Here is a 27,163-nt window from a genome sequence, read left to right on the forward strand (position 1 = left end):
TTGATGATACCGTGCAAATAATTAACACAATATCAGCTGCGCAAATTCGTGTAATTTGAAAAAAATCTCAATCAGCGAATTCAAGATCAAAAATTTTAGGTAAATACCTACTGGATTAAATCATTCTCAAACAAAAAAAATGCTTTGTTTATGTAGCATTCATATTGAACTCGACCGGTAGCTCAAGCTGAAATAAATAGATTAGGTATTACATAGTTGCTTCTACTCTACATTTATGTGTAAATATAAGCTCATGAGCACGGTTTGACCATTGAGCTTACTCTTACCAGTAGTTATTCTACCTACATCTGGCATGTCATTTGGTATTTTTCCACTGAAGATTACGCAAATCTACGCCTCATATATCATCATCAAAACCATCTGGCAGGTAGTCCAATTGACTAATGAATTGGTTTTGAGATCGTAGCATAAATTAGCATGCTTGTAAAGAATTTTTTACATGAGAAAAAATTATAAAATTGATGGAGATGAAATTTTGAAATTGAATTTTATCGTTAGGTATGTATATCCGATTTAAAAAGTCGTGTGATGTGCGCTTTGTTTGGTTTTCTGAGATGGAAGTTGAATTGAAGATTATTCACGTTGGTACATTTTTTGCAAAAAAAATATGTAGGTATTTCATGGAAAAGTTTAAAAATCACTTTTAAAGTAGCTTTTTCAAATTTTTCAAATTTTCAAAAATTAATCGAAAATCTAAAAAATGAATTTTTGTATCTGAATTTTTGGTTACTATGGTTTTGAGACGTGTTCTTTTAATTTACCTAGCTTAGTTTCGTTCAAATCGGAGAATGACAGTACAAATGGTTCCCAAAAATTTTCAAAATCCATGAGACATTCTAAAAAACCCACTTGGTGACTTCTGGTGAACCTGTCACCAAGAAGTCACCAGACGTTCAAAACATTTTTCAAGGGCCATGAGGACATTGAGGTGTTTTTTTTACCAAAAATTCACCATAAAAAAAACAAAAGTCCAACTTGGTGACTTCTGGTGAATCTGTCACCAAGCAGTCACCAGAATTCACCAAGGAGTCACCAGGCATTCGAAAAAAATGTCTACGCTCATGAGGACATCCTGGTGATTTTTTTTATCATAAATTCACCAAAAAAAAAAAAAAAAGGAGTAAAAAACTCACTTGGTGACTTCAGGTGAATCTGTCACCAAGAAGTTTTCCACAATTCACCAAGGAGTCACTTGACATTCAAAAAAGTTTTCTAGGGTTATGAGGGCATTCTCGTGATTTTTTCATCATAATTTCACCCCACAAAAAAAGTCTGAAACTCACTTGGGGACTTCTGGTGAATCTGTCACCAAGATATCACCAGAATTCTACAAGGAGTCACCAGATTCAAGAATAATGTCTGGGGTCATGAGGTCACTCTGGTGGGGTTTTCTCCAACAATTATCTCATATTTTTCAAATTGGACAAAACTGAATAAAAATGCATTAGGTACGTGCCAAATTTTTCTTTCGATTTTTGGTAAATGTTTTTGAAATTATAGGCTTGCCCAAACACCAAAGTTCAATTTGGAAGAAAATGAGGGGTTCGTTTAAAAAACTACCCATGTCAAAATCAAAAACATCAAGTTGTAATAGGAGTTCAAAGTACATAGCATGCATCAATTAATGGGGTGAACTAAACATTTTTGATTTTGAGACTGTAAATGGTTCATCATCTGTCAACCCTGTTGTGAAGGTGAAGATGAAAATTATGATATGCTGAACGTCACTTCTCCAGCATATTTTAAGATATTAGAAGGTAATGACGTTCCTCAATTTTTTCAATTTTTTTTTGACCTTAACAACGAGCCCAAAACCCATTTTGAAAAATTTAACATCAATGTAAAGAGGAGTCCAAACTCTAAAAAAAAATATATTTTTACATTTTTCGGAGTATTTTCTACCACTGGTACCTAATTGTTTTAGAATCTTTCGAGAGGAGTCCGCTACTCCATGACCATAAATCCATTTGAAAACGTGTTTTTTCTCGCCTAAATTAGCCAATTTCGGTCGAAAGTTTTCTTTCACGATATACACATTATAAAAATACGCCGAACTACACCATCAACCTGAGTCTGTATCAAATTCGTCAAGTTTTTCTTGTTTCATCATTTTTATTGAAAAAAATTAATCATGCCATTTCGAGAACTCTCGACGCCTCTTCCGGATGACCTACATAGCTGAAATTCTAGTCTGTAAGCTTCTATGAACTCGAAACACGTGATATATTGCTATTTCACCGAAATTATAAATTTCCCCTTTGTAAAGGGGGAATTTTTTCGAAGCTGGAAAATAATCACATCTAATGAAAATGAGCAGGAAAAAATCGAAGATGTCTAATCCACCACCCAATATTTCCAGTGTTCAAGTCTATTTTTCAGATTTCATGAAATTTTCAAAAATCGAATTCTGTGAAAGGATGAAAGAAAAATTAAAATTTCACCCGATTGAGCCAAAAAGACGAGTAACTTCAATATGCATCTGCACATTTTCAACCTCACAGATCTGATGCAAATATAGGTAGGTGGTTTGAGTCATCCAATAGCTTCCAGCATGTTTTCGCGGAGACCCCAGTGATCTAAAAATATTCCAAAATTCATCCAAATCAACTTTTGGCACATGAACTCGAACGAAGCAAATTAAATTCCGACCCGATTTCCGATCAGTCATCATAAAATCGCAACGAGTTTAAACGTTTCGAAGGTCCAGATTCTCACACACAAACAAGACAAATATCACTTAGCTTTAAGGCATCACTGGCCAGCGCATGAATCCTGAGATCAATTAAAATTCCACTTTGAGTAATACGATAGGTCATAAATTATCCGAACACCGGGCGATCGCTTAATTAAAATCGAACGCAGTGAAAAACAGATGTACACCCAACTCAGATGTACGATATGTACCTTTACCTATGGTAGGCATATCTAGAACTTGAAATTGAACGTCCCATTATCATCATAATAGGTACATAATAATATGCAAGTCCAAGTACACATACGCGATGAACTCGATGCAGAGAAAGAAGCACAAGACGCGCAAAATCGCCAATACACATACGATCACTTCGTTCCGAAGTAAGAAAAATTTAGTACACGTAATTTCCTCTATATTTTTTAAAAGTACGCTCTTGGCAGTTGAGATGTTGATACACTCTTATAATATTATTAGTCATCATAAAGTAGAATATGATTACGTAACCGTTAATACATAATTTGAACGAGAGCTAGGCAGGTAGACTACATACTCGTAGAGCAGAGCATATACCGGGCACACACATTTTTAATACTCGATCTTTCATCATAATCGCGTACATTTCTCCTCTTTGTCGATCACATGGTGAGATATATAGGCGACGTTGTTGAGTAAAATATGAAAAAAATTTCGAAAGATACAGCTTTTAAAAAAATCGTTTACGAGAGGGTTTCATTCATATACCGGTGATAATTATTACCCACCCTTTCCCCCCCTCGTCCGCTAAATAGTAAAACGATCGCTACTTATAGCCTCTGAAGAAATCTCAATCGATGAGTAAGTAAGTCGCGGAATACGCCAAAGGCGGTAAACCGAGATCACCTGGTATTTGACACGGGTAAACGGAAATCTTAACTAACTTGTCTACCTGTCGTATATTTCAAAAGTTACTATATTATGCTCAAGTGTTTCAAGTACCTACACTAGGTATACCAAGGGATTTTGTCATCGATACGTTAGACCACAAGCGGAGAAATGCCTATTCATTATTGACCAAGCATGGACCATCGACAATGAAGAAAGCAAACTCGAAGGAAATTAGCTACCTAGGTATAGTTTTCGCATTTTCCGCGAGACCTGCCAAGTTGTGTGAGTGAACTTGTAGAGACCAAGGAAATTAGTTTAATGTGTATTGATTGTGTACACGAATACCAATGAAATACCTACTTTTTGTGAATTTTTGACCTACTTACATAAGAGCATTTCATTTAGAATAATCCCTTAGTGCAAGTATATCAGGTAACTGATTAGTTATCAACTTATCAATCATCATTCAGCAATTCGAAGGAGCTTTAAAATGAATGAGCTCAAGTTCAAGTACAAATAACATTGACAAAAACCACGATTTTCTGGGCCATTTTGGCAAAAAAGCAAAACTTTCTCAACAATTTTGACGAACAACAAAACTTTTATTGCAATTTTGGCAAAAAAGCTGGTCTTTTTTCTGCTCTAACAAAAGCAGGACTTTTTTTTGGCAATTTTCAGACGAAGCCAATTACCTTGAAATTTTAGACCGATAAACTTAGACTGAATTCTAAATTTCTCTCAACAAGATCAACTTTCTTAACAATTTTGACAAACAGCACATTTTTTGACCAATGTTTCCAAAAAAATGAACATTTTTGTAAATTTCGCCAAAGTGGAGGTGTCTCAACAAATTTCAGGGATAAAACCTGAAATTTATAGACAATTCAAACAAAAGGAAGAAATTTTTGTTAATTTTGGGTAAAACGTTGATTTTTTTTGAATTTTTTTTTGGTAAAAACATTAACTTCTAAACCATTTTGTAAAAAATCGACTTTTTTGACAATTTTTCAAAAAAATGGCCCTTTTTTGACAATTTTTTACAAAAAATGGTCTTTTTTTGACAATTTTGCAAAACATGGATTTTTTTGACAAGTTTGCAAAAAATTGACTTTTTTGACAATTTTTACAAAACATGCACTTTTTTTTGACAATTTTGCAAAAAATGGACTTTTTTGACAATTTTGCAAAACGTGGACTTTTTGACAAGTTTGCAAAAAATGGACTTTTTTGACAATTTTTACAAAACATGGACTTTTTTTGACAATTTTGCAAAACATGGACTTTTTTGACAAGTTTGCAAAAAACGGTCTTTTTTGACAATTTTTTACAAAAAATGGTCTTTTTTTGACAATTTTGCAAAAAATGGTCTTTTTTTGACAATTTTTTACAAAAAATGGTCTTTTTTGACAATTTTGCAAAACATGGATTTTTTTGACAAGTTTGCAAAAAATTGACTTTTTCAACAATTTTTACAAAACATGGCCTTTTTTGATTGTATGCCAGCATATGCTAGAAATATGCTAGTATGACTATGCTAGCACCAATGGCACCATTTTGAACACCTGTACTAGCATATCTGCTAGCAAACCATCGCTAGCATAATGCTAGAAAAATGCTGCTAGCATGGTGCTAGTACCATTTTCCTAGCATTGTGCTGGCAACAGTTTGCTAGCAGATATGCAAGGAAAGGTGTTCAAAATGGTGCAACCAGTGCTAGCATGGTCATGCTAGCACTGTTGCTAGCATTCTGCCACTTGAAATTGTCAATAGGGGTTGATAAAAAATCGTATTTGAATAATGTGTTTTCAAAACGCACTAAGTCCAAAAAAATATTGATAAGAAATTCATGGTACTTACCATTAGTACAATTTGGAAACGTAGAAATGGCCCAAATTGGCTGATTTTTTGATATTATGTAGTAGCCAAGACCCTTGGACACAACATATCAACAAATCAGCCATTTTGGGCTGCAACTTTATGCTAGATGGCTTGCAACCTCAGAATCTTTAAAAATGGACTTGATGCGTTTTGGAAACACATGCTTCAGTTGTAAATATCACAAAAAATTGCATGGTAGTTCTTAAATATTTTTAAATTACAGTTTCAAAATTTTTCACGTTTTTGAAAATTAAGTAAGCTTTTGAAAAAAGCTAAACCTATGAACTTTTGAATTCTTGGCAAATACCCTATGCTTAAAACTGAGTAGGCGTACGTAATTTGAATCAACTTTAAAACTCTGCTCACAGATTTTCTCTAGCAATTGAACTCCAAAATGAGACGTTTCAACTGCCTGTGAGAAACCTACAAAGAAATCTGTGGCAAAATCAGAGTACCTAAACCCAAAATCGAGTTAATTTTACCCCGAATGACTCATTGCAATTCGAATTCCTCCCAAAAGCAAGACCAGCACTGGACATTCTCAGCTTTGTGTCTACAATTTCTGAAGGAATCCTGCAAAAATTTTCCCTATAGGTACACCTTGAATTCCTCAGGCTTTATTCTCACCTTAACATTTCCAAATCATTCGCTCTAATATCCATAACAAAGTTCTAAACTAATAAAAGATTGCATGATCTATTACGTCTGGTCTCGCCGGTTGCCGCCAAGTTCAATCGTAATACTTGCAGAATCACCTTGTATAACGATCCATCTACAACGATATACCTATGTACCTTTTGCTCTCGCACTCTTTCACTCTTTCTCTCTCACTTGTTCAAAACAAACACGCAATAATATTCATTATTACATTAAAAGAACTGCACCGAGTAAGTGTACCTATAGCAGCAGAAGAAGAAGACAAACAACACCTAGGCTCTATCTATAGTAAAAATAGAATAAAAAGAATAGCAGATCGCTGTAGACGCGGATGGTCTTCTGACACATTACACGCATATAGCAATAGCATGTAAGTATAATAAGTATGTGGTATAATGAGCGAGTGGCACTAATAGAATCATAATATTCTATGCTATCAAGATCCTCGCGTGTGTGTGCGCAACTGCAGCTCAGCACCAGAATAGGAGCTTAAGTATGTAGTATAGTGTTAAGTCTTTTTATCAATCAACGATCATATCTTAACCCGAAGCTACTATTACAAGTTTTTGTACAGTAATGATCTCCGCCGCCTCACTCCATCATTTAGGATCGAGCACCTGAGTAAGATTATTTTGTAAATACTGAACCAATTTTTTTCAAACTTGACAAAACAAATTTTTTTTCCAAGTTTTGCTACTTCTACACCCTTATAGCGTCCTTTCAGTCTCCACATCCATACGAGCAAACTGCAAAACACGAGTTCGTACGTTTGAACCAAACCATACAAAACGAGCGAATTTCTATATAGGAAAACTTGTGTACTTTGAGCATTTTCAGAGGGTGGCGAAGGGAGCAACCGAGGGGGAGGTATTTTTTGGCGGCTAAACGTTAAGTTAACGTTCAGGAGTAATTGTTTTGGAATGTGTTTAATGTAGCGAAAAAGAATATAGCTCCGGTGTGCGGTTAACGTTATAGCCGAGTGTCTTGGAGTGTGGTTTTTACTTTATGTCTCGCGAGAGCGTTTTACATCAATGGGCATGGCCCAGAGGGGTACGGGGCAGGGGCATCGAACCCGTTCTAGCTTTTGCCTTTGTGCGGTGCGTTCGCGTTTTGTCAGTTTGCAAATTAATTTCGTAAATAGTACATTTTTCACGTAGCGAGAAAGAAATAATCGAGTAGATGAGAAAGCTGAGACGAAGCGAGAAGCATGACTGGGGAGCTTTTTTAAACGGAAAGGCACGAGACGTAAAAGTTTATTCGCATTGATCGTAGTAGAACGTCAAAAAAATTATCTCTTTTTTAATGTGGGTCGAATTCTCAAACAAAGATATTTATACTTTGTCTGCGAGAACAATGACTTTGATACCTTGAACTTTACGAATTATTTTCGTGTTATATTTTCAACGGAATTTTATCGAAATTTTCTCATATTTTATGGAATTTTTGAGGATTTTTTAACGATGTGGAATTCTTGTTTAATTTTTGGAATCGTTTTAAACAATTTCCATCTTTAAAAAAAATGGTGTACGCGAAATTGAACTGTTGAATTTAAACTCTAAATAGCTGATTGAGAAAGAGAGATGCAAATTTGGAAATTTTGATTTAAATGAGATTTTAAAGTTGAAATGTAGATAATGAAGATGCTCCCAAATAGCTGAGAAAAAATAGATAAACCGATCATTTATCGTACTTGAGCAGTGCTACCAAACGTAGAAATTTGAAAAAAATACAATTTTTTGTATTACAAAAAATAGGTATATTGCGAATTTCCTCGAGAACATACATCATCACTTATTACGTAAAATATAGTACCTATTCGTAGTATTCCAAGTACGTATATATACATACAAACCAGTATATTTTCACATAAGTTACACGAGTTCGACATTTTTATACACGTTATTAGGGTACATTGTGCCCCAAAAAGGTAGGGTAGTTGCAGGTATGTAAAAATACGTACAGTATAACATTGAAATATATTTTGTATACCTAAATGTAGTACAACACTCTGTAGTGCTCACTAAATGATATGAAGTGTAATATTCATCGATATGAAAGGCTGCAGAATGGAAGGGGGAAAGTATCTCGTAAAACGAATGCAGAAATAATTATGCAGATCATACATCAGAAAAATACCTCCAGAATTGAGAAATAAATTGAGAGAAAATATTAAAGTGAGCAACACAAATTAGGTAGGTACTGTACATATGAATGTAGTATTTTTTCATTTTCTCATTTTTATTTCAGACGATTTTAAAAAAAGACAAAATACAAGTATTTATAGGAAAAACAAAATCGTTTACGAGTAACATATTACAATTTATGTAGAAGGTACAATATGTATAACTTAGTAATCCATTCATTTGTAGGTATTTTATGTACCTACTCTTACGTAGTATGTATTTATATAAGTTAATACAGAAATACAAAACACGAAACGAACAAACAAACAAAACAGGAAACATATTATCAATATTGTAGGTGGATAATAAAAACAAAACGCGAATTTATAACGAACCGACGAACGAACAAACGAATAAATACGAACGAAAAAACACAAAAAAAACGTAATAAATAGGTACATACATAGAAAACGAAACAAAAATAAATAAATAAAACAAAAACAACACAAACAAACAAAAAGTGGTTACGATATTGTGGTAACATTTTGTAGAGATTTAAATAATTTAACGTTACGTAACAGAAAAATTAATTATAAAAAAATAATTAATTAATTACATATAACGAAGGGGAGGGGGTCGTAGGGATATCGAGTAAGAGACGTGCGTAAAAAATATTATGGATATCGAAGTGAACGCTGCAGAACAGTTCACATTTTGTCATGGAATTGGAAATTGGTCGATTTATGACTAGATTAAGAGACTAGTTGACGAGTCGACGATAGAGTATTAGCGGTGGATAAATCAAGAAAATTTGCAGGATAACGAAAATTAGGTACCTATATAATTTGCAAAAATACAAAAACGTATTTTTAGATTTTTGGCGAATTTGGGCCCACAAAGGAGGAAAAAATCAAAATCGCATCAAATTGACGTAGAAAGCTGATATTTGGTTTTTACCCTGTTTTCGACTCACCAAATCAATTGGAATTGGTTCAAAACCGTCTTGAGCAGTTCGTGAGTCTGCAGCAGATTACTGAAAATTGAAATTTCCACAAAATTATCCCAATTAAAGTTGAAAAACTGAAACTCATTTTATACGCTAATTTCAACATACTTATTGAGTCGACTTAAGGTGGTTTTAAGCCGTTCTGGAGCCTCCAGCGACGTTTCGTAATTTCCAGTTTTCCAAAAAAAACATAAAAGCAGTCCAAATAAACGTTTGCACGTCAAGTGGGTCTCTCACCCGACTTCAGCGCGTTGAAATTAGAATATAGAGTGAATTTTAGTTCTCAACTTTATTTGGTAAAAGTTTGTTAAAGTTGCCTTTTTTAATAATCTGCTGAAGGCTTCAGAACTGCTCAAAACGATTAGAAACTGTTTCCATCTGATTCAGTGGATCAAAAATAGGGTACATATCAAATTTCAGATTTCTAGACCAATTTGGTGAAGTTTTAATTTTTTCCCATTTTTAATATTCGAAAATTCACCAAATTTTGAAAAATCCACTTTACTATCTGAAACTTTGGCCATTGATATATTTTTTCATTGGTTTTGAACTTGAAAAAAAAACGAGTAGACGAAAAAAATGAATAAAGTTCCAAAATGTTACTGGATTTTTTGAACAACACATAGGCTAATTTTTTGGAACAAAATTAACTACATATTTCACCAGCAATGTGCAATACCTTTAATATCAGTCGCCTTGAATATTTTTATTCATTGGAATCCTCTCCCAATTCATTTGAATTTTTCGAGAAAAATTTTTTTAAATAATTTTTTGCACATCCTGTGAACATTTTTGCATTTTGAAGATGTTCATCATACAAAAATACAAAACGTTTGAAAACATTTTGCCTGTTGTATTTATACTCAATAAAAAAAATTGCAGACAGAATGATAAGCTGTGTTGAATAGTTTTTTTTTGGGGGGGGGGGGGGTGAGGAAGAATTGGCAAAAGGAAAATTTTCAAATTGACAGTGAAATGAGTCGATTTTTATTGAGGAATTCAAAAAGACGAGAGGCAAAAATTTGAGATTTCTTTGTGAATAAGCAGAGTTCACAACTTCCTACCCCCTTCCCCTCCACCAGAAAGAGTCCAGTTTTAATTTAAAAACTTCGAGATTGAATATTAATTTTTTTACGACCATGAAAATGTGCATAAATAATATTTGATTTTTTCCAAGTTTAAAATTTCGAAAATGACTAGAAAATTTTTTTTCGAACAAATTCCAGACAAAGTTCAAATGACGTTCACCATATTCATTTCAGTAGTTCATAGACACAAAAGAATAATGGTGACATGAGGTGAAGGGAGGGGGGATTAGCAAAAAAAGTTTTTTTTTTTATTATTTAATATCGATTGGAATTGAAATTTTGAAACTTTTAGCTGTTTAATTTCCTAAAGGAAAAAGGCCTGCCTCAAAACTTCAATGAAATCCTAGGGGTCCTCAAAATTATTTTTTAAAACAATTTTGCCACTACTGCGATGAACAAATTTAAACGCGTCTTCAAGATTATTTATGTCTCCTTTGAAATTGTGGCAGAAGTATTTGAAATTTCGAAAGATCATCATCGATTTTGGAACCTTTCCCAGAATTTTGAAATATACTTCAAGAGGAAATATCTCGATTATTCAATGCTAATAAAAATTTTCAATTTGGGCCATACCTTCTTTGAAAAGACCAGCCATCAGTTTAACGAACCTTCCTTGGCTGAGAGAAGTATTTTTTTTTTTGTGTGTGAATATAAAGTTAATTGGTTAGCATTTTTTTAGTAGTTTCATAATAATACCAGGATGGGTAGTTTTCCAACTTTTTTCGAATTTTGATAGAGCCTAGCAAAAAGTCATGGCCAAATGACCTCAATGGAGCTTTAGAAAATTTCAAATGTTTTAATGAACATTTCTGACACTCCGGCTCGAACTCGAAGTTTTGAAAAAATTAGAAATTTTTCATGTGTCGAAAAAAATTTTAATTTTTCTGCTCAGGCGATTTTTATTGATGTCTCACTCATCATCTCTTCAAATTTTACCACCTTAAGGAGATGATTACGAAATATTGTACTTTAAAGGGAAAAACTGATATTTTGAAAATTCCTGGACTTTACAAAAATGAACTTCGAACTTTTTTGATGGCCCAAGATCGATTTATACGCAAGTACTAAAGACATCAAGAGACCACCTAAACTAAAATAAAACCAACCTTGAAAAAAAATTGAAACGTTTTTTCCCTTCATTTCAAAACTTTCAGTTCAATTTGGGTGGGAGGGGGGAGGGAGGGGGTGAAACGTTCACCAAAAATTCTGAAAAAAATTTGACATTTTTCCAGCGTCTTACTGAGGCTATTTGGCCATGATTTTTAGGCTCCGTCAAAATCCAAAAAACTTTTAAAAGCGATCCCCCCTCCCCCAATAAATACCCCTGCACAGGTGAGCCATTGATCAATCGATTGTTCTTGGTGTTTGAGAAAACTCGTATCCTGATTTCCTGACTAAGCCAAACTAATAATATCGTCAGACTCGATGGAATGAAAAGGAAGAGAGAAAAAAATCGACCTATATAAAATACCTTACAATAAGATACCTACAATACACGTAGAGAAGGATCAATCTGCAGATAGAAGGACAAAGGAATCTGGTAGTCTGGTACATTGTTCGAACGATGACCGAGTTATTTCACATATTTCATCTAGATATTATGATAATGGTAACTATAATCAGGAAACTCTTGCTCTTTTTTTTTCACATTTCGACATGGACATCGGACATTAAAAAACAGGTGGATTGTGCGAGTTAGGCAATGGAACACCTCCTGTCATAAATTTCGCAACTTTCAATACTATAAAATTTTTCCAAATGATACCTACAAGTTTTATATTTTTTTCTGCCATAGGTGCCTTATCTCGACGATACGATCTGAATTATACGATGTACTCTCGCAAAGTCGAGCGATGAAAACACCTTTTTGGTATGCATCGAGACCGAAGATACCGAGGGGGATATAATTATAACAGTATGTCGAAAGGTTAATTACGAATACTTTGTAAATTAGTGACCTACTCTATGTAAACATCGCGCCGAAACACACAGAAAGAAGTTCAGGTTAATCGATTTTTATTACGTAATTACCTCCACTCTTCTCGCTCCTCGATCCCGATCCGATTATAAGAACCTATGGTACTATTTAATTAACGTCTGTGACGCTCCAACAGGGGCAAGAAAAATTAGAAATTAATTCGATATCCAATCAAAACAACAACATCGCCGCTCGCCAAATTAATAACCGATTAATCGTCCTTATCTACATTTACGTACACAGAGAAATGAGAAGTGAGAACCAGACCTAGGCTGTGTCAGTATTGCCTGCGGAAGGTGGCATCGACAGAAGTAAAAACAACATGCCAGAGGTTCTGATATTTGGGGACATGGTGAAATAAAACCAAACAGGGAGAAAGCTTGAAAACAGAGAGAATGAAGAGATGGAATGTTGTGTGTAAATTTTTTTAGTTTCCTGAGTATCTACGTAAAAAGCATCGATGACAATGACACGACATTGTCGCGTATGAGTATTATTTTATGGAAGTAGAAAGACAGATACGTACTCCCGAACGAGAGTATCTTGTTCTAAGGTCAAATTCACATATCCTTATTCAATGATCTTTGTCGAGAAACGAGTATAAAATTACTAGGAAAAGTGATCGCGTGTACGCGGTACAATATGAAATTCTATCATCTGACAATGAGAAAATTAATGCCCGCTTGCGTCTGTCTATCTTCATGCCCCCCCCCCTCAATCTTACGTGCTGGTAGAATGGAAAATACATAGTACATTATGTATCAGAAAGTTGTGTGGAAATTAGTCGAATGTTTCTGGTAATTGGTAAACGATAGCCAATCGCTATGCATGAGATATTATTAGAAAAGAATACATATTTCATTTTCTCTCTGTCTCTCTGTAAAAATACTTGTATTTTTACGAATTTCTAGTTAATTATAATGATATGGCTGTATCACGAAAATAAAAACAAACAGACGAAAAAAATTTAGAAAAAGCATAAGTAGGTAGGTGTTCGCGGTCATCCTGTGTGCACATACTCGTAATAAGGTAGCGTGACTTTTTTTTCAATTTTATCGTAGGTATCACTGAGATGTAGAGTGTTTTTTTTTTTTTTTTTTTTTAATATTATAGGGTTCATTTGGCGAGTACGAAGAGTTGTTACATTAATGGTAATTTGTGACTCTAAAGCATACTGATATTATGTAAAAACGAGCTGTTTAAACGATAATTTAGTAGATGACCAAATGAAACCGATAATTTTGGCTGTTGCTTAACGTGCACCTTGCACCAAGTAGATATAATTACTAACGTACCTAATTTAGTAATTAACCATGTTGTAGGCAGTCGAACGCGTATGCATCTAATTACGTGAGCTTTATAACAATTTTAAGATCGTATATTCGTGGTGCTTGTGGGCTGCGGCGATGGCAAATTTTTATGGCCTTTGGGAGATTTTTGTAAGATATTATGAGTGTGATTTGCCTCGTATCGCTAGATATGGGCATTGTTCAATTTTTAACCTTGTATTCGAATGTGTGAGTGTGTGTGGGGTTTTTGTTTCGTTATGAGCTCATCGTATACTTGCTACCAAATTATTTTTTTGGGGGAGGAAGGATGGGGTCCTTGATCAATATTTTATGTTATCTTGAGAGCCTATGTAAAAATAATCAAATCAATAAATGAAAAACTTGTACATTTTTTGAAGTTTACATAAAAAAATATTGTTTAAAAATACGTCAACTTGAAATTTACTTCTGTTTTTTTTTAAATGTCCAAACAATTAAAATTGACTACAAAAGTGTCATTTTTTTAAAAAATTTGAACTTTTGGAAAATGAAAACTATTACAGTTAAAACTTTGATACCTACCAATTTTTGGTGAAATTGTAAGTACCTATTAAAAATTGTTGACTTTGTGAATGTCACTTTTCAAAAGTTTTTCAAAATGATCAAATTTGCAATTCTCGAAAAGTTGTTAATTCAGCAATTTTTGAAAATAATAATAACTAGGAAATTTCAAAAAAGCATTCGATTTTTTACTTTTAAAAAAAGTTCTTAACTCGATATAAAATCAAAAAAATTGTTTTTTATCAGAAAATGAGATGGGGAGAATTTAAAAAGATTTTACATTAAAAAAAAAATGGAAAAATTGTTGACTTTGATTTAGTTTGATACTTGGAAAGAACTGTAGGTACCTATCTGAAAAAATTACAGGCTTCGGCCAGTCTGGAAGTATGGAGCACCTCTTTGGGGGTGTGCTAAAAAGGCCAACAGAGACATCATCCAACGTTTTCAAAACAAAACTCTGAGATTGATGAGCAACGCCCCTTGGTACATTAGCAACAGAACCCTACATAGGGACTGGAAAATCATGTCAGTGGACGAAATCATCAGGATATCAGCAAAAGCACACTCAAAACGATTATACCAGCATACCAACTCGGAAGCGATACAACTACTAGATAATAACTTCACAAGAAGACTTGCTAGAACAAAGACCACGGATTTCTTCGTGTAATTCTTCATCAAATGCCGAATAGGTAGAAAATTGGGCTTTGGTCCACTTTTCTTTTCTCCTCACACTTTTGTAAATTTGTGTCTGTTAATTGTATGTGGTGAATGTCTCACGCCAGTTCTGCTGTTTCTTTGTTAATAAAAAAAAAAAGCCTAAAAATATTAAATGCAAAAAAAAATTGAATTTCTCAAAAAAGATTTCGAACGAAAGCACACAGAATCGGAAGAGCATGTTTCAAAATCACCCTGATCAAAATTTAAGGATCTCAAGTTCATTTTTGGATTTTTGACGAATTTTTTTAAAATCTGTTTTGATGCGGTGATTTTCAAACTTTTTTGTGAAATATACATTTTTTTGAGGAAAAAGAAATAATTTAAACAAATAATTCCTTCAATTTTAACTCCCATGCATCATTTTACAATTACTTCTAAAAATCTCAAATTACTTTTGAGGGACAAAAATCGAACTTCTCAAACAATCGAGAGTGCTTTCAATAAACACAGACAAAGTTATAATTTCTAAAGTAAAGTTGATTTGTTTCTGGAGAAAATTGAAAAATCGCTGGAGGCTCCAGAATAGGTACTTATTCCAAAATTAATATGTAGTTATTGACATGTATGAGTTGTAGTAAAGGAACTATCCACATTGCTTCAATTTGCCCTAAAAAATTTATACTTGTAAAAAAGAAAGTTGAAAAATCGTCCTTGAAACAGCTTTTATAAAATTTTAAAATTTTCAAAAATTCGCCCAAAAATCCAAAAACGAACTTTGAGACTTGAAATTTTGACCGTGGAGGATTCGTTCGAATCGGAGGATGTCAGTTCAAAAGGTTTCTTCGTCATCAGATTATTCTCAAAATTTCAAAAAATAATCAACTTTTATGAAATTGAAAAAAATTCTAAGCAGCTCTTCAAATTTAACAATCGTTTAAATTTCAGAAAACTATTGACTCAGATTTTTTGGAAAATTTATAGTAAGTTAGGTGTTGTCTACAATTTAAAAGATTTTGACTCGAAATATTTTTAAAAATTGAAACTTCTTTGAAATGGTCTTTGTCCTTCAAGACTATAAACAGTTCAAAGTTTTGAAAAATTATGAGTTTTTTGAAATTAATACATACAACTTAGCTGTTTTAAAAACCCAGAAAAAAATTGAACAACTTTCCTGAGATACATCAAAGTAGACTCACTTTCTCTCTTGTTGGTGTTTTCAAAAAATTTTGAAATATTTAAAATCACAAATGAGTTTTTTGATGATATTACACACTTTTTTTTTCACTTGAAATTTTCAAATGTTTCATGTTTTTGAGTACATATTTCATTTGCCTTGCGTTGGAAATTTTTTAACGATTTTTCCCGAATAGACAAAAAGAGGGGTTAATCGACATTTATTGTTTTGACGAATATCTAGTAAACTTTTCATGAGGATCACGTTGAAAAAGTTGACAGGACTGAATTTTCAAAACATTCTTATTCTTCAGTGGAAGAAGATAATTCCGGGGCAAGGTTTGTGTGATGGGGGGAGGAAGGGGGTGGAAATTTTTAAACGAGTGATCGATCGTTTCATATGTTCCAAAAAATATGAGTAGACTGGCGAAAAAAAATACAAAACAACCCATCTTTGATGAATTTCAAATTTATGTGCTTTTATTGCAATTTTTTTTATCCAGGGAAAGTGATACTGATGCTGAGAAATTCCCCCATCTCAAACAGATTAAGGGATTTTTTTCTTAAAAATTGTACCTATGACAGAGTTCTAAAAATGTGTTACATTTTTACGCGAATTTCCTTGTTTTTTTAAACTTTTTTAGCTGATGAAAAGGTACGGAGCAGGAGGAATGTTCTTTCAGAAATTTGTTATTTTAATCGAGGAGGGAGGAGTATCGTAAAGGTTTGCCATTTTCAATTTTAACAATATTTTTAAATATCATAGTATTTTTTTGAATTATTGCCAGCACCACTACTTCAAAAATATACAACGTAGAGAAAATTTTACGAAAATTGAGGGAAACAGCGAAAATCGAAAACAAACGAGACAGATATGTCTAATATTCTCAATTACGTTAAAATCATTGATTAGGTATTCATTAATAAAAATCGTTCATTCAACTAAAAAAAAAAAAAAAAAAAAAATGATACCAACACTCTTGCATTATAAGAACAATGACGCAGATGGAAGAAAATGACCAGAGAAGAGGAAACAGACAAGGAGGAATTTATCAAAAACTTGCTCATCAAAACAACGAAAAAAATCATATTAAAAAAAACAAACAAACAAACAAAACGAACTCACGAATCGAAGGTTCGAAAAGGTAGAAGGCTTCTTCTCCAGGAAACCAAAATGCTTTCTTCGATCGTCGTCTTCATCGTCTATAAAAAGTACTAGGAAGGGAAAATCGACACAGGGTAGGTAAGGTAAGGTAAATGACAAAAGGGAACAGAAAGGGACGAACGATGAAAAAAAAAACACGAAGCGTAACACGGCTGGGTTAAGGGAGGGAGGCAAGGGAAGAGATAATCTATTCGTCGTACTTTGGGCATCCGTAACCTCTCGGCTCTTTGTTGCGAATTATTTTTTCTTTGGTTGATGTAGTCGAGAAAGAGGGTAGAACTGAGGAAAAGGCCCGGGTACGACGAGACGCCTATAGTCATACTAATTGCTCTTTTTGAAAAGTCGGTATTAGTCAGATGATACTGGTCTCTTCAGTCTCGATGATGACCTTTTCGGTCGAATTGATGCGAGTCTGACGTAAAGAGGCGACCGACGATCGAGCGCTGTTGCTGTTGAACTCCTTGACGCCGCCATTGTGCTTGATGATATTCTGCTGCAAGACCGAATCGTCGCTTTTCCTCGTCTTGCGGACGGACACGTCGGTCGAATTGAAATTCACCGTACGGTATCCTTTGCAGCAGCAAGACGGATAATGAGCGGTTAATATTCGCCTGAAGGCTTCGCGAAATTCCGTATTAAATATGGAGTATATGATAGGATTAAAGGCGGAATTCGAATATCCTAGCCAGGTTAGAATTTTAAAAGCTATGCCCGGTATACAAGTCTTGCAAAAGGCGGCTATGATGTTGACGCAGAAAAAAGGCACCCAGCATAGCAGAAAGGTGCCCATTATGACGCCTACCGTTATGGCGGCCTTATGGTCGGAAACGTGATACGGCGAGGAACCTTGATGGTGTACAGCAGTCATGGTCGGCGTTGTGCTGGTCAAAGGCCGCGTAACCGCTCGTATACTTTTCACGTGCTTTTGCGCGTAACAATACAGCCTACAGTAGATGCCCAGCATCACGATGCAAGGTATGTAGAAGCTGACGCAGGATGAGACCACAGCGTACGTGGGTGTCAGATCGAGCGCACAGGTGGGATACTCGGTCTCTCCGTCGTGTATCACCTTCGGCTCCGAGGGCCGGTGCAGACCCAACGAGATGGGCAGGAACGATATCAAAGCCGCCAGTAACCAGACGCCGGCTATGGTCGTGAACGCTACGCGTTTCGTAATCCAACGACTATACCTGTTGAAGAAGAACAAAAACAGAAAAATAAATTAAAAGTGGTAATACTACGTGGGTCGTGGGTTTTGTTGGCGAATGTGCGAAAAAATCGAACAAATTTGCTCGCGAAAACTTTAAATTTTATTCATTATAAGTTCGCTCTTTGACAGTATATTATTCGAAAAGTAACCAACCAATCCGTATGAAATTTTCAGGGTGCTTATTTTTGGAGTATTTTATACAATATATCGAAAGAAGATTACTCTAAAATTTTTCAAATTGGAATACGAATCGACTCAATTTTTTCAATTTTTTATTTTGAACTTACCTCTCAACCCCTGCCTGGGGTAATTGCAAAATTTACGGTTTTTTTTTTTGGAGAATTGCTTTTTGACATTTTTTGCACAGTATTCTATTTCTTAGAGCTTTAACATCATAAAATAGAAAAGAAAGAATCAAAATCAGATTAAAAACAGAAAAGGGTAACCATTTAATTGATATTATAATAGTCCTATTGAAATAGCCAGATTTGATAGGTATTAGAAAGGAGATGAAAAGATCACTGAGCTCATTTTACTCAAAAGTTGATAATGTATTTTAGAAGTTTTTGACAAAACGCTAATTTTGGGGATTTTTGATCCACTGTGACGGGGAGGGGTTAGCTCCAGTGGTAGAGGCAGGGACTTTTAGTATGCTGTTCAGCATACCTACCACCCTAGACAATATTCACCAAAAAAACCTTTGATCGCAATCATGTTTGGGTCAATTGTATTTTGACTGGACTAAGAAATTCGTTTTCTTTGTATATATACTGAGAATGTATTCGAAATATTTTCAATTTTTTCCTTCCAATAGAAGATCAATGTGGGTTAGGGTAGATTGCCCCAAAGGCCCAAAAAAAGTTAACATATTTTGACCAAATTCAGCAGAAACCTTCACTATGTCACTCAGAAAACATTTTAGCTCGGGAAGTGTCCTTGGAGGTTAAAATTATCTCTCTCAAAGAGAGGGCATTTTCGAAAAAGTCGTGTTTTTCACTCCTGTCGCTGCCCAATTAGTTCGTTTGTGTTTTGAAAATTTTTCTTCTAAAAACCTAATCAATGCGAAATATTTGAAAAGAACAAAATTTTCAAAACACGAATTTAACCAAAAATAAGCGATTTTCAAATTTTAAACTGCTCGGTAGAACCACAAAAGTCTCAAAACAGGTTGAGAATAGTGACAAGAGTGAAAAAACCACGATTTTTTTCAAGAATATCCCCTCTTTGTAGTCCCATTTATCTCCTCTAAAGACACCTCCGCAGCTAAAATGTTTTCTGAGTAAATTCCAACTCAAAATGAAGGTCCACGCTGAACTTGGCTCATATTTGATACCAAATGAAAAATATAAATTTGGATCGAGGATGGGAATAAGAACTCGTGAACAATTTTTTTTTTTTGGAACCAGTTACTTTGATATTTCTGAGATTTTTTGAAATTTTTTGGCTTACCTCCGATTAAAATGGGATGGTGATATTTGTAATGAGCGTGGTCTGAAACCCTAAAACCCAACATTTTGAAGAACATTGTGGAAAATATCAGTTTTTCGCTACAGTTTGGTGGTTTCATATTTTTTTACGTTGACAATTTTTGCACCACTGTCAGTCACAGATCGTTGATGCAATTTTGTAAAAAAATCACCATTGTACCCTAAACTTTTTTTTAGCAATTCTGAAGTTTTCGTCAAAATTGCTAGATTTATTATGGAAGCTCATTCAGTGAGAAGGAGAGAAGGGTCCTAAAAACTGAAAAAAATTAACCAATTTAAGCAATTTTTGGGCCGAGGAGTCATTTTTAAAGAACCTGTTGTTGAAACAAACACGGTGGGAGTTTTGAAATCAATATTTCCAAACATTTTGAAAACCAGCAAAAAATTGAACAATCAGAATTCAATCAGTGGGTGTTTCCATACCCAAATAAGGACCTATGATTGAGACAGACACAGTTTAAATCAGTCGGTATTTTCAGACCCGAGTAAAGACCTGTGGTTGAGACAGACACCATTCAAATCGGTGGATGTGTTCAGACCCAGGTAAGGACTTTATTTGACAAGAGGGGAGTTCTTCCTGACTTCCAAAGATGGGAAGGTAAGGTATTTTATCCATTTCTTGCACATTTTGCCATCGCCATGTTTATTTTGTTCAGCTACATGGAATCTTGGAGAATAATCTCGACCCCAGGGAAACCAAAAAAGAGGAATCATGAGTCCCAACAATTTTTAAAAGTCAAAAATTCGGCCAATTTGATATTTTTATAAGCAGGTATACTTATTTCATTTTTAGGATATGAAGAGGATTTTAAGGCAGTTTGAAATGAGGGTTTAATGCCCCTAAAACTGTGTAAGTACATCAGCATTTCAGTTATTTATTGCACGTTTTGCTTCTGCATAGACTGCTCTAACCCGGAAATCTATGAAGCAAATCTCAGAGATATTTTGAGTGAGAGAGCGAGTGAAGAGGTCAATGCCCTTCTAAATTTTTGAAAGCTGGATTCAAAAATATGGATTTGATTAAAGCTATGCTGCGGGTCTCAAAATAAACCGAGGCGAAGGTGACAAGCCCTTAAACTCATTTTGTTACTTTTTCTACTTTGACTTTATAATAGGTAGGTAAATACAGGAAATTCAAACCTCAAAAAGTAGGTACTTAATTTAGATCTCATGGAAGTCCATGGATGAGAGCCCTAAATTCGCTCATAGTAATTTAAGAATATTTTTACTTGAATATGGTAGGAAGGAAGAAGGGGGGTCGAGTAGATATTCTAAAAATTTTGAAAACCGTAGGGCGTTTCATTCATTTTTTTTAAAAAATGAATTGTGTATTTATTAATTTTAAAAAAATTTAGTAACCTGCTCGTATCTTACACCAAAATATTACATTTTACGATCGAGTAGCTATAATTGTAACTAACAAAATGACAATTTTCGATAAAAAACGCTACCATTTTGAATTTTAGAGAAATTGCTATAAATTTAAATATCGGTTTCAGTAGCTGAAATGCATCGAAGTATTTTAAATTTTTCAGGTATCTACCCATAATTGATATGAAAGAAGTTGCAAGTTACCTCTATACATTCTACACAAATTACACGTTTCTGGCGCATCATAATATTATTTAGATTTAGATATATGAATTAATATGTGACAAAATGACATGTGTTTTTTAATAATTGTAGGTGTTGTGACCTTCACCAAGGTTTCGCCTAGGACATATTTCTTTATTCCCACGCTTTCCTTATTCTAATCATTCGTAAATTCACTGAACATCTAGTCTTTTTGGAACAAGTGTTGAGAATATTCATGCCAATTTTCTATGCTTCGTCATTTAATAGTTTACGTTGCCGAAGTGCAGTTTTTGTGTGGCTCAGTTTACTAAAATTATCCCGTTTACTTGGTCTGATTTCAAAATAAGCATTTTTAGGCAACAATTGGAAAATCCATTTCGGGTATAATTTCAAAGTAGCTCATCTCAGTTATCTCATCCAACATCAATCATGAAGACTTTATGGCAAGAATTGAAGAAAATCGTCAAACAATTGCTAGGATCGGAAAATATATTCGGTTACAAAACTACAGTGGCTAATCAGCTGTACTTGCTGTATTGTATCTGCGGTAAAATTTATTTCACTGATAAAGTTGACAAACGAGTGAAATATTTCTGGTATTTTTTGGTTTCCAGTCAGATATTATTTGCATGGGCAAGTACCTTAACATATTTATGGTCCGACGAAAAAAATGATCTTTTGTTAATGCTGAACGTCGCAACATTGTTTGGGACCAGTCATGGTTTTGTGTTGGGCTATTTTTTAATGTCCTACTTGTACGGAGATCACATTGAAGCGATGATTCAGCATGTTGATAATTGTTTAGTGAACAATACGGACTCTGATTTCACTCAGGAGCACGTGATCGAAGATGCGAAGAAATGCATCTCGTTTTTTTTCACACGTAACCTGGCATGTGTCTTGGCATATTTATTTCCTCCTTTGCTCGATACGATATCTTTCTTTGAGGAGGACAAAGCGAGCAACTATTTTTACTACGCGTATCCTCCTCCATTTGTTCAAAGGTATACTACCCTCGGATCGTTTGTAATGATGACTGGTATCACGTCAGTTGTGTTTGGGCTCATGATACTCGAAATGTATGCGGTTCAAGCTTTGGCATTGTATTGGAATATCATATGCTGTGATCAGTTAATCAGTATAAAGAACAGTTTGATAGCCAGAACGTGTGAATTGAATAAGTACACTGAGAAAAATGTATAGCATAAATTACAATAAATTTATAGTAAACGTGCTCCAGTTTTGGAATTATAGTCGAAATTACTATAACTATAGTAAATGAAATACTATAATTATAATAAAAAATACTATAGTATAGTAAATATTACCATACGTATAGTATTTAATGTACTATAGTTATAGTAATTTCGACTATAATGCCAATACTGGAGCACGTTTACTATAAATTATGATAATTTATACTAAAAAAATTTCTCTCAGTGTATACTGACGAAGAAGTCAAACATTCACGAGGATGGAATGTAATTTTTGAATGTACATTGAGGCGAGGCATCAAAGGAGTGCAAAAAGTTACTCGGTAAGTCTTTTACTTTAAAATATTGAAAAATGAAAATTATAGGTAGGTACCTAGTAGTTCCTACACTTAAAAATGAGATTTTTTTCTTCAGTTTGCGAATTGATGTTATTTTTTCTTTTTTAGCTCAATTAATTATCTGAGAGAGTTTTTCGAAGCAATTTCCGCCATTGTTACTACTTTCTGTTTTTGTTACGGTGTGGTCTTACTCTATGTCTGCGTTTCAGTGAGTACTACTCCTATTTCCTGAAAAGGTGACGGGTGAGAAAAGTAAAAATTATATTTTACATTAAATGTGAATATTATCTGTGTCATTCATTTAGACTGATGTATCGTTGGTATTGAAGATCAAATTTTTAGCGGGTTACATGGGAAGTACTGCCGGAGTATTTACATTTTACTGGATTGTACAAAATTTCCATAATTCGGTAATGTTCAACTGATCTATTCATTTGCATCTCTATTTTTAAAAATGCTCCCTAGAAATAATTTCGATCTTGCCATTTCCGAATAATTGTAGGTCTAGGTACCTACATATTTAATATTATACTGAAAAATTTCTTATCAGGTATCGGATGTTACTCTAGCAGTCTACTCTACTCCTTGGTATCGATCAGTCAAAATCCGAAAGAATGTGCATATTTTCATCTGTCAAACGCAATCTATGAAGACTTTTGCGATGTTCAAAGTGTACGGATTGATGTTGAATAATTTTTCGCAGTATTTACACAACCTTTTGACTTGCATAAATATGCTGCGCAAATTCACCAGGAAATGACTCATTTTTGTGTGAAATTAGGATATTATTCATCATTTTTTGCATAAGTACCTATCTAATTTTACCTACTCGGGCATTCATCAATTAACACCGCACATTTGAAGTGATGGCAATTTTTTCAAATACCTACCTAACTTAATCCACTGGTTAATTTTCAAGTATTTTCTTGAAGTACATACTCACATAAGTATAAGTAAGATGAGAGCACAGTTTACCATTAATTTTCTGTTGTAAATAAACATTCAGATTTTTATAGTTTTTTTTTTTTTTTTTTTTTTTTTAAAGCTTATTATGCAAGGGGAGGGAGTATGGTCGTGTAAACTCCATTTTATCATATTAGAAGCCTAGAAGGCACCTGGTTGGCATTTTTCAAAAATATTTGATTTGATTCAAAATTAAAATTATGAAAATTCATTGGGTAGAAATTAAATTTGTTTTGAAATTGTGCCAAAATTGAAAAGCCAGTGTTGAATTAATTTCCACCATTTTGAAAACGTTTTGGAATCTTTAAAATGTTCCGAAATTTTAAAAAACTTTCTACATTTGTGTGACTTTTGAATCATTTGAAAACGTTTTCTAAATTTATAAAATCAAAATAGGTACCTACCTTAGCTGAAATTTTGCACAATTACAGAATGCTCAATTTATTGAAAAAATTGTCAAGAAAGCACTTAATTTCAATTTTGAGTTTGATTCTTGTTGCTGTTATTTATTTTTTTTTTAATTTTTTTTTTCAATTCATATAATTTTAACAAGTTTTATTGCTGTTTCACATAACTTTAGCTATTTTACAACATTTAATTAATTTTTGAATGGTTTTCACCAATTTTCACGCCCATTTTACATATTTTCAGTCCAATAAGTTTTAAATATTATTCAAATGTTCATTTTAAGAATAAGAAATTATGAAAACTTAGTACGTTGTTCTTTCCTTTACATAGACATGGTGCATCGATCATGTTCTTCTGATCATAATTGAAGAAAATTTCACTCTTTTCTATTTTTTGCCCCCTCCATGGCCAAAGATGAAAAATTACCATTTTCGGAGGTCCTAAATTGACCACTTGAATGATTCAAAAACAGATGAATTCTTTTTCCATTTTAAACTCATTCTCGGTTGTTTATACAAGACATTCATCCACAAGAAAATCAATCGGCTGTAAGTATTTTTTTTTTTTTTAATTTTTAACGTCGAAATTATAAAAAAAAACTCTCACGCATTAAGCGTGAGAAGACCGACTTTTCGTAAAATAAATATCTTTTACGAACGAATTGATCCACTTTTATTTAAACAGTGATTCGCGAACGAACTGATTCGTATAAGTGACTTGTTCGTGAACGAATCGATTTGTACATCGATTCGTATAAGTGACTCGTTCGCGAACGAATCGATTCATATAAGTGACTCGTTCGCGAACGAATCGAATCATTCAAGTGAATCGTTCGCGAACGAATCGATTCGTACAAGTGAATCGTTCGCGAACGAATCGATTCGTACAAGTGAACTGTTCGCGAACGAATCGATTCGTACAAGTGAATCGTTCGCGAACGAATTAATTCATACAAGTGAATCGTTCGCGAACGAACCGATTCAGACATGTGATTCGTTCGCGAACGAATTGATTCATTTACTCAATTTTCAATGAATCATTCGCGAACGAATTGATTCGTATTAGTGACTCATTCGCGAACGAATTTATTCATAAATTAAAGATTTGTTGGCGAATGGTTCTTTCAAAAAATTGATCAATTCGTTCACGAATGATTCACAAAAAATTGAGGGTCGTATACTTAATAGGAATCGAGCAAACCTAGTGAGATTTTAAGTTTCATCGAAATCAGTTCAGCCATTTCCTAGGTAATGAGTTTTGAAAAATTCTGAAAAAAATTTTGTCGCTCGACAAATTTGAAAGCTTTGAGCTTTTGAAAATTTTGTTTTCGATTACGCGCGAAAGCTAAGAACTTCTGGATCATGGTGCAAGTCTGGCATCATAGGAATGGTGGTGGACTTGTGATACTTCAAGTTTCAGAAAAATTGGTTCAGTCGTTACTCAAGGTAATGATTTTTAAGTGAAAAATGTCGAAAAAAAATTTTGTCGCTCGATAAACTTGGAAGCTTTGAACTTTTGAAACACGATGATGGTGACAAATTGTCCGGCTAGTATCCAAGGGCTGACATTTTGAGTTTCATCAAAATCGGTTCAAAGGTTCCTGAGAAATAAATTTTTAAATGAGTTTTTAAGTGAAAAATGTCAAAAAAAAATTTTGTCGCTCGATAAACTTGGAAGCTTTGAACTTTTGAAACACGATGATGGTGACAAATTGTCCGGCTAGGATCCAAGGGCTGACATTTTGAGTTTCATCAAAATCGGTTCAAAGGTTCCTGAGAAATAAATTTTTAAATGAGTTTTTAAGTGAAAAATGTCGAAAAAAAATTTTGTCGCTCGATAAACTTGGAAGCTTTGAACTTTTGGAACTTGATGATGATGGCGAAATCTCCGCTAAGTAGTGTAGTTCTGAAATTTCAAATTTGATCAAAATCGATTCAGCCGTTGCTGAGAAATTAAATTTTATGTGTAAATTCACCTCATCACATACGAGTACTTAAATATTTAAGTAAAGACTTGGCACACGAATTCATTTAAAATTGAACTTTTAAAAAAATTATTTCTCAGGAACGGTTGAACCGATTTTGATGAAACTCAAAATGTCAGCCCTTGGATACTAGCCGGATAATTTGTCACCATCATCGTGTTTCAAAAGTTCAAAGCTTCCAAGTTTATCGAGCGACAAAATTTTTTTTCGACATTTTTCACTTAAAAACTCATTTAAAAATTTATTTCTCAGGAACGTTTTAACCGATTTTGATGAAACTCAAAATGTCAGCCCTTGGATACTAGCCGGACAATTTGTCACCATCATCGTGTTTCAAAAGTTCAAAGCTTCCAAGTTTATCGAGCGACAAAATTTTTTTTCGACATTTTTCACTTAAAAATCATTACCTTGAGTAACGACTGAACCAATTTTTCTGAAACTTGAAGTATCACAAGTCCATCACCATTCCTATGATTTCGCACTTGCACCATGATCCAAAAGTTCGTAGCTTTCTTACGTAATCGAAAACAAAATTGAGCTTTTTCAAATTTTCGGGGGGTGACTTTGCACAAAATTTATTAAAAATTTAATTTCTCAGCAACGGCTGAACCGATTTTGATCAAATTTTAAATGTCACAACTAGGTTACTAGCCGAACATTTTGGCATCATCATCAAGTTCCAAAAGAACGCAGCTTCCAAGTTTATCGAGCGACAAAATTTTTTTTCGAAATTTTTCAAAACTCATTACCTAGAAAACGGCTGAACCGATTTTGATGAAACTTGAAATCTAAGTAGGCCTCTACGATCTCTATAATTTCGCATATTCACTTCGATCCAAAAGTTCGT

At 33.9% G+C, this 27,163-nt stretch overlaps 1 protein-coding gene across 2 annotated transcripts in view; it reads right to left on the minus strand.

Annotated features, from left to right (window-relative positions):
- Positions 1 to 13,392: 13,392 nt before the first annotated feature.
- Positions 13,393 to 27,163, minus strand: part of LOC135849495 (dopamine receptor 1-like) — a 414,234-nt gene continuing 400,463 nt past the window's right edge. For both annotated transcript variants that reach the window (XM_065369962.1, XM_065369963.1), the window contains one exon: positions 13,393 to 18,327. In XM_065369962.1, the coding sequence (XP_065226034.1) occupies positions 17,490 to 18,327 (838 nt within the window). In that variant the 3' untranslated portion in view covers positions 13,393 to 17,489. The remainder of the gene's footprint in view (positions 18,328 to 27,163) is intronic.

The sequence above is a fragment of the Planococcus citri genome, chromosome 5 (assembly GCF_950023065.1).
Source record: "Planococcus citri chromosome 5, ihPlaCitr1.1, whole genome shotgun sequence".
Classification (NCBI taxonomy): domain Eukaryota; kingdom Metazoa; phylum Arthropoda; class Insecta; order Hemiptera; family Pseudococcidae; genus Planococcus; species Planococcus citri.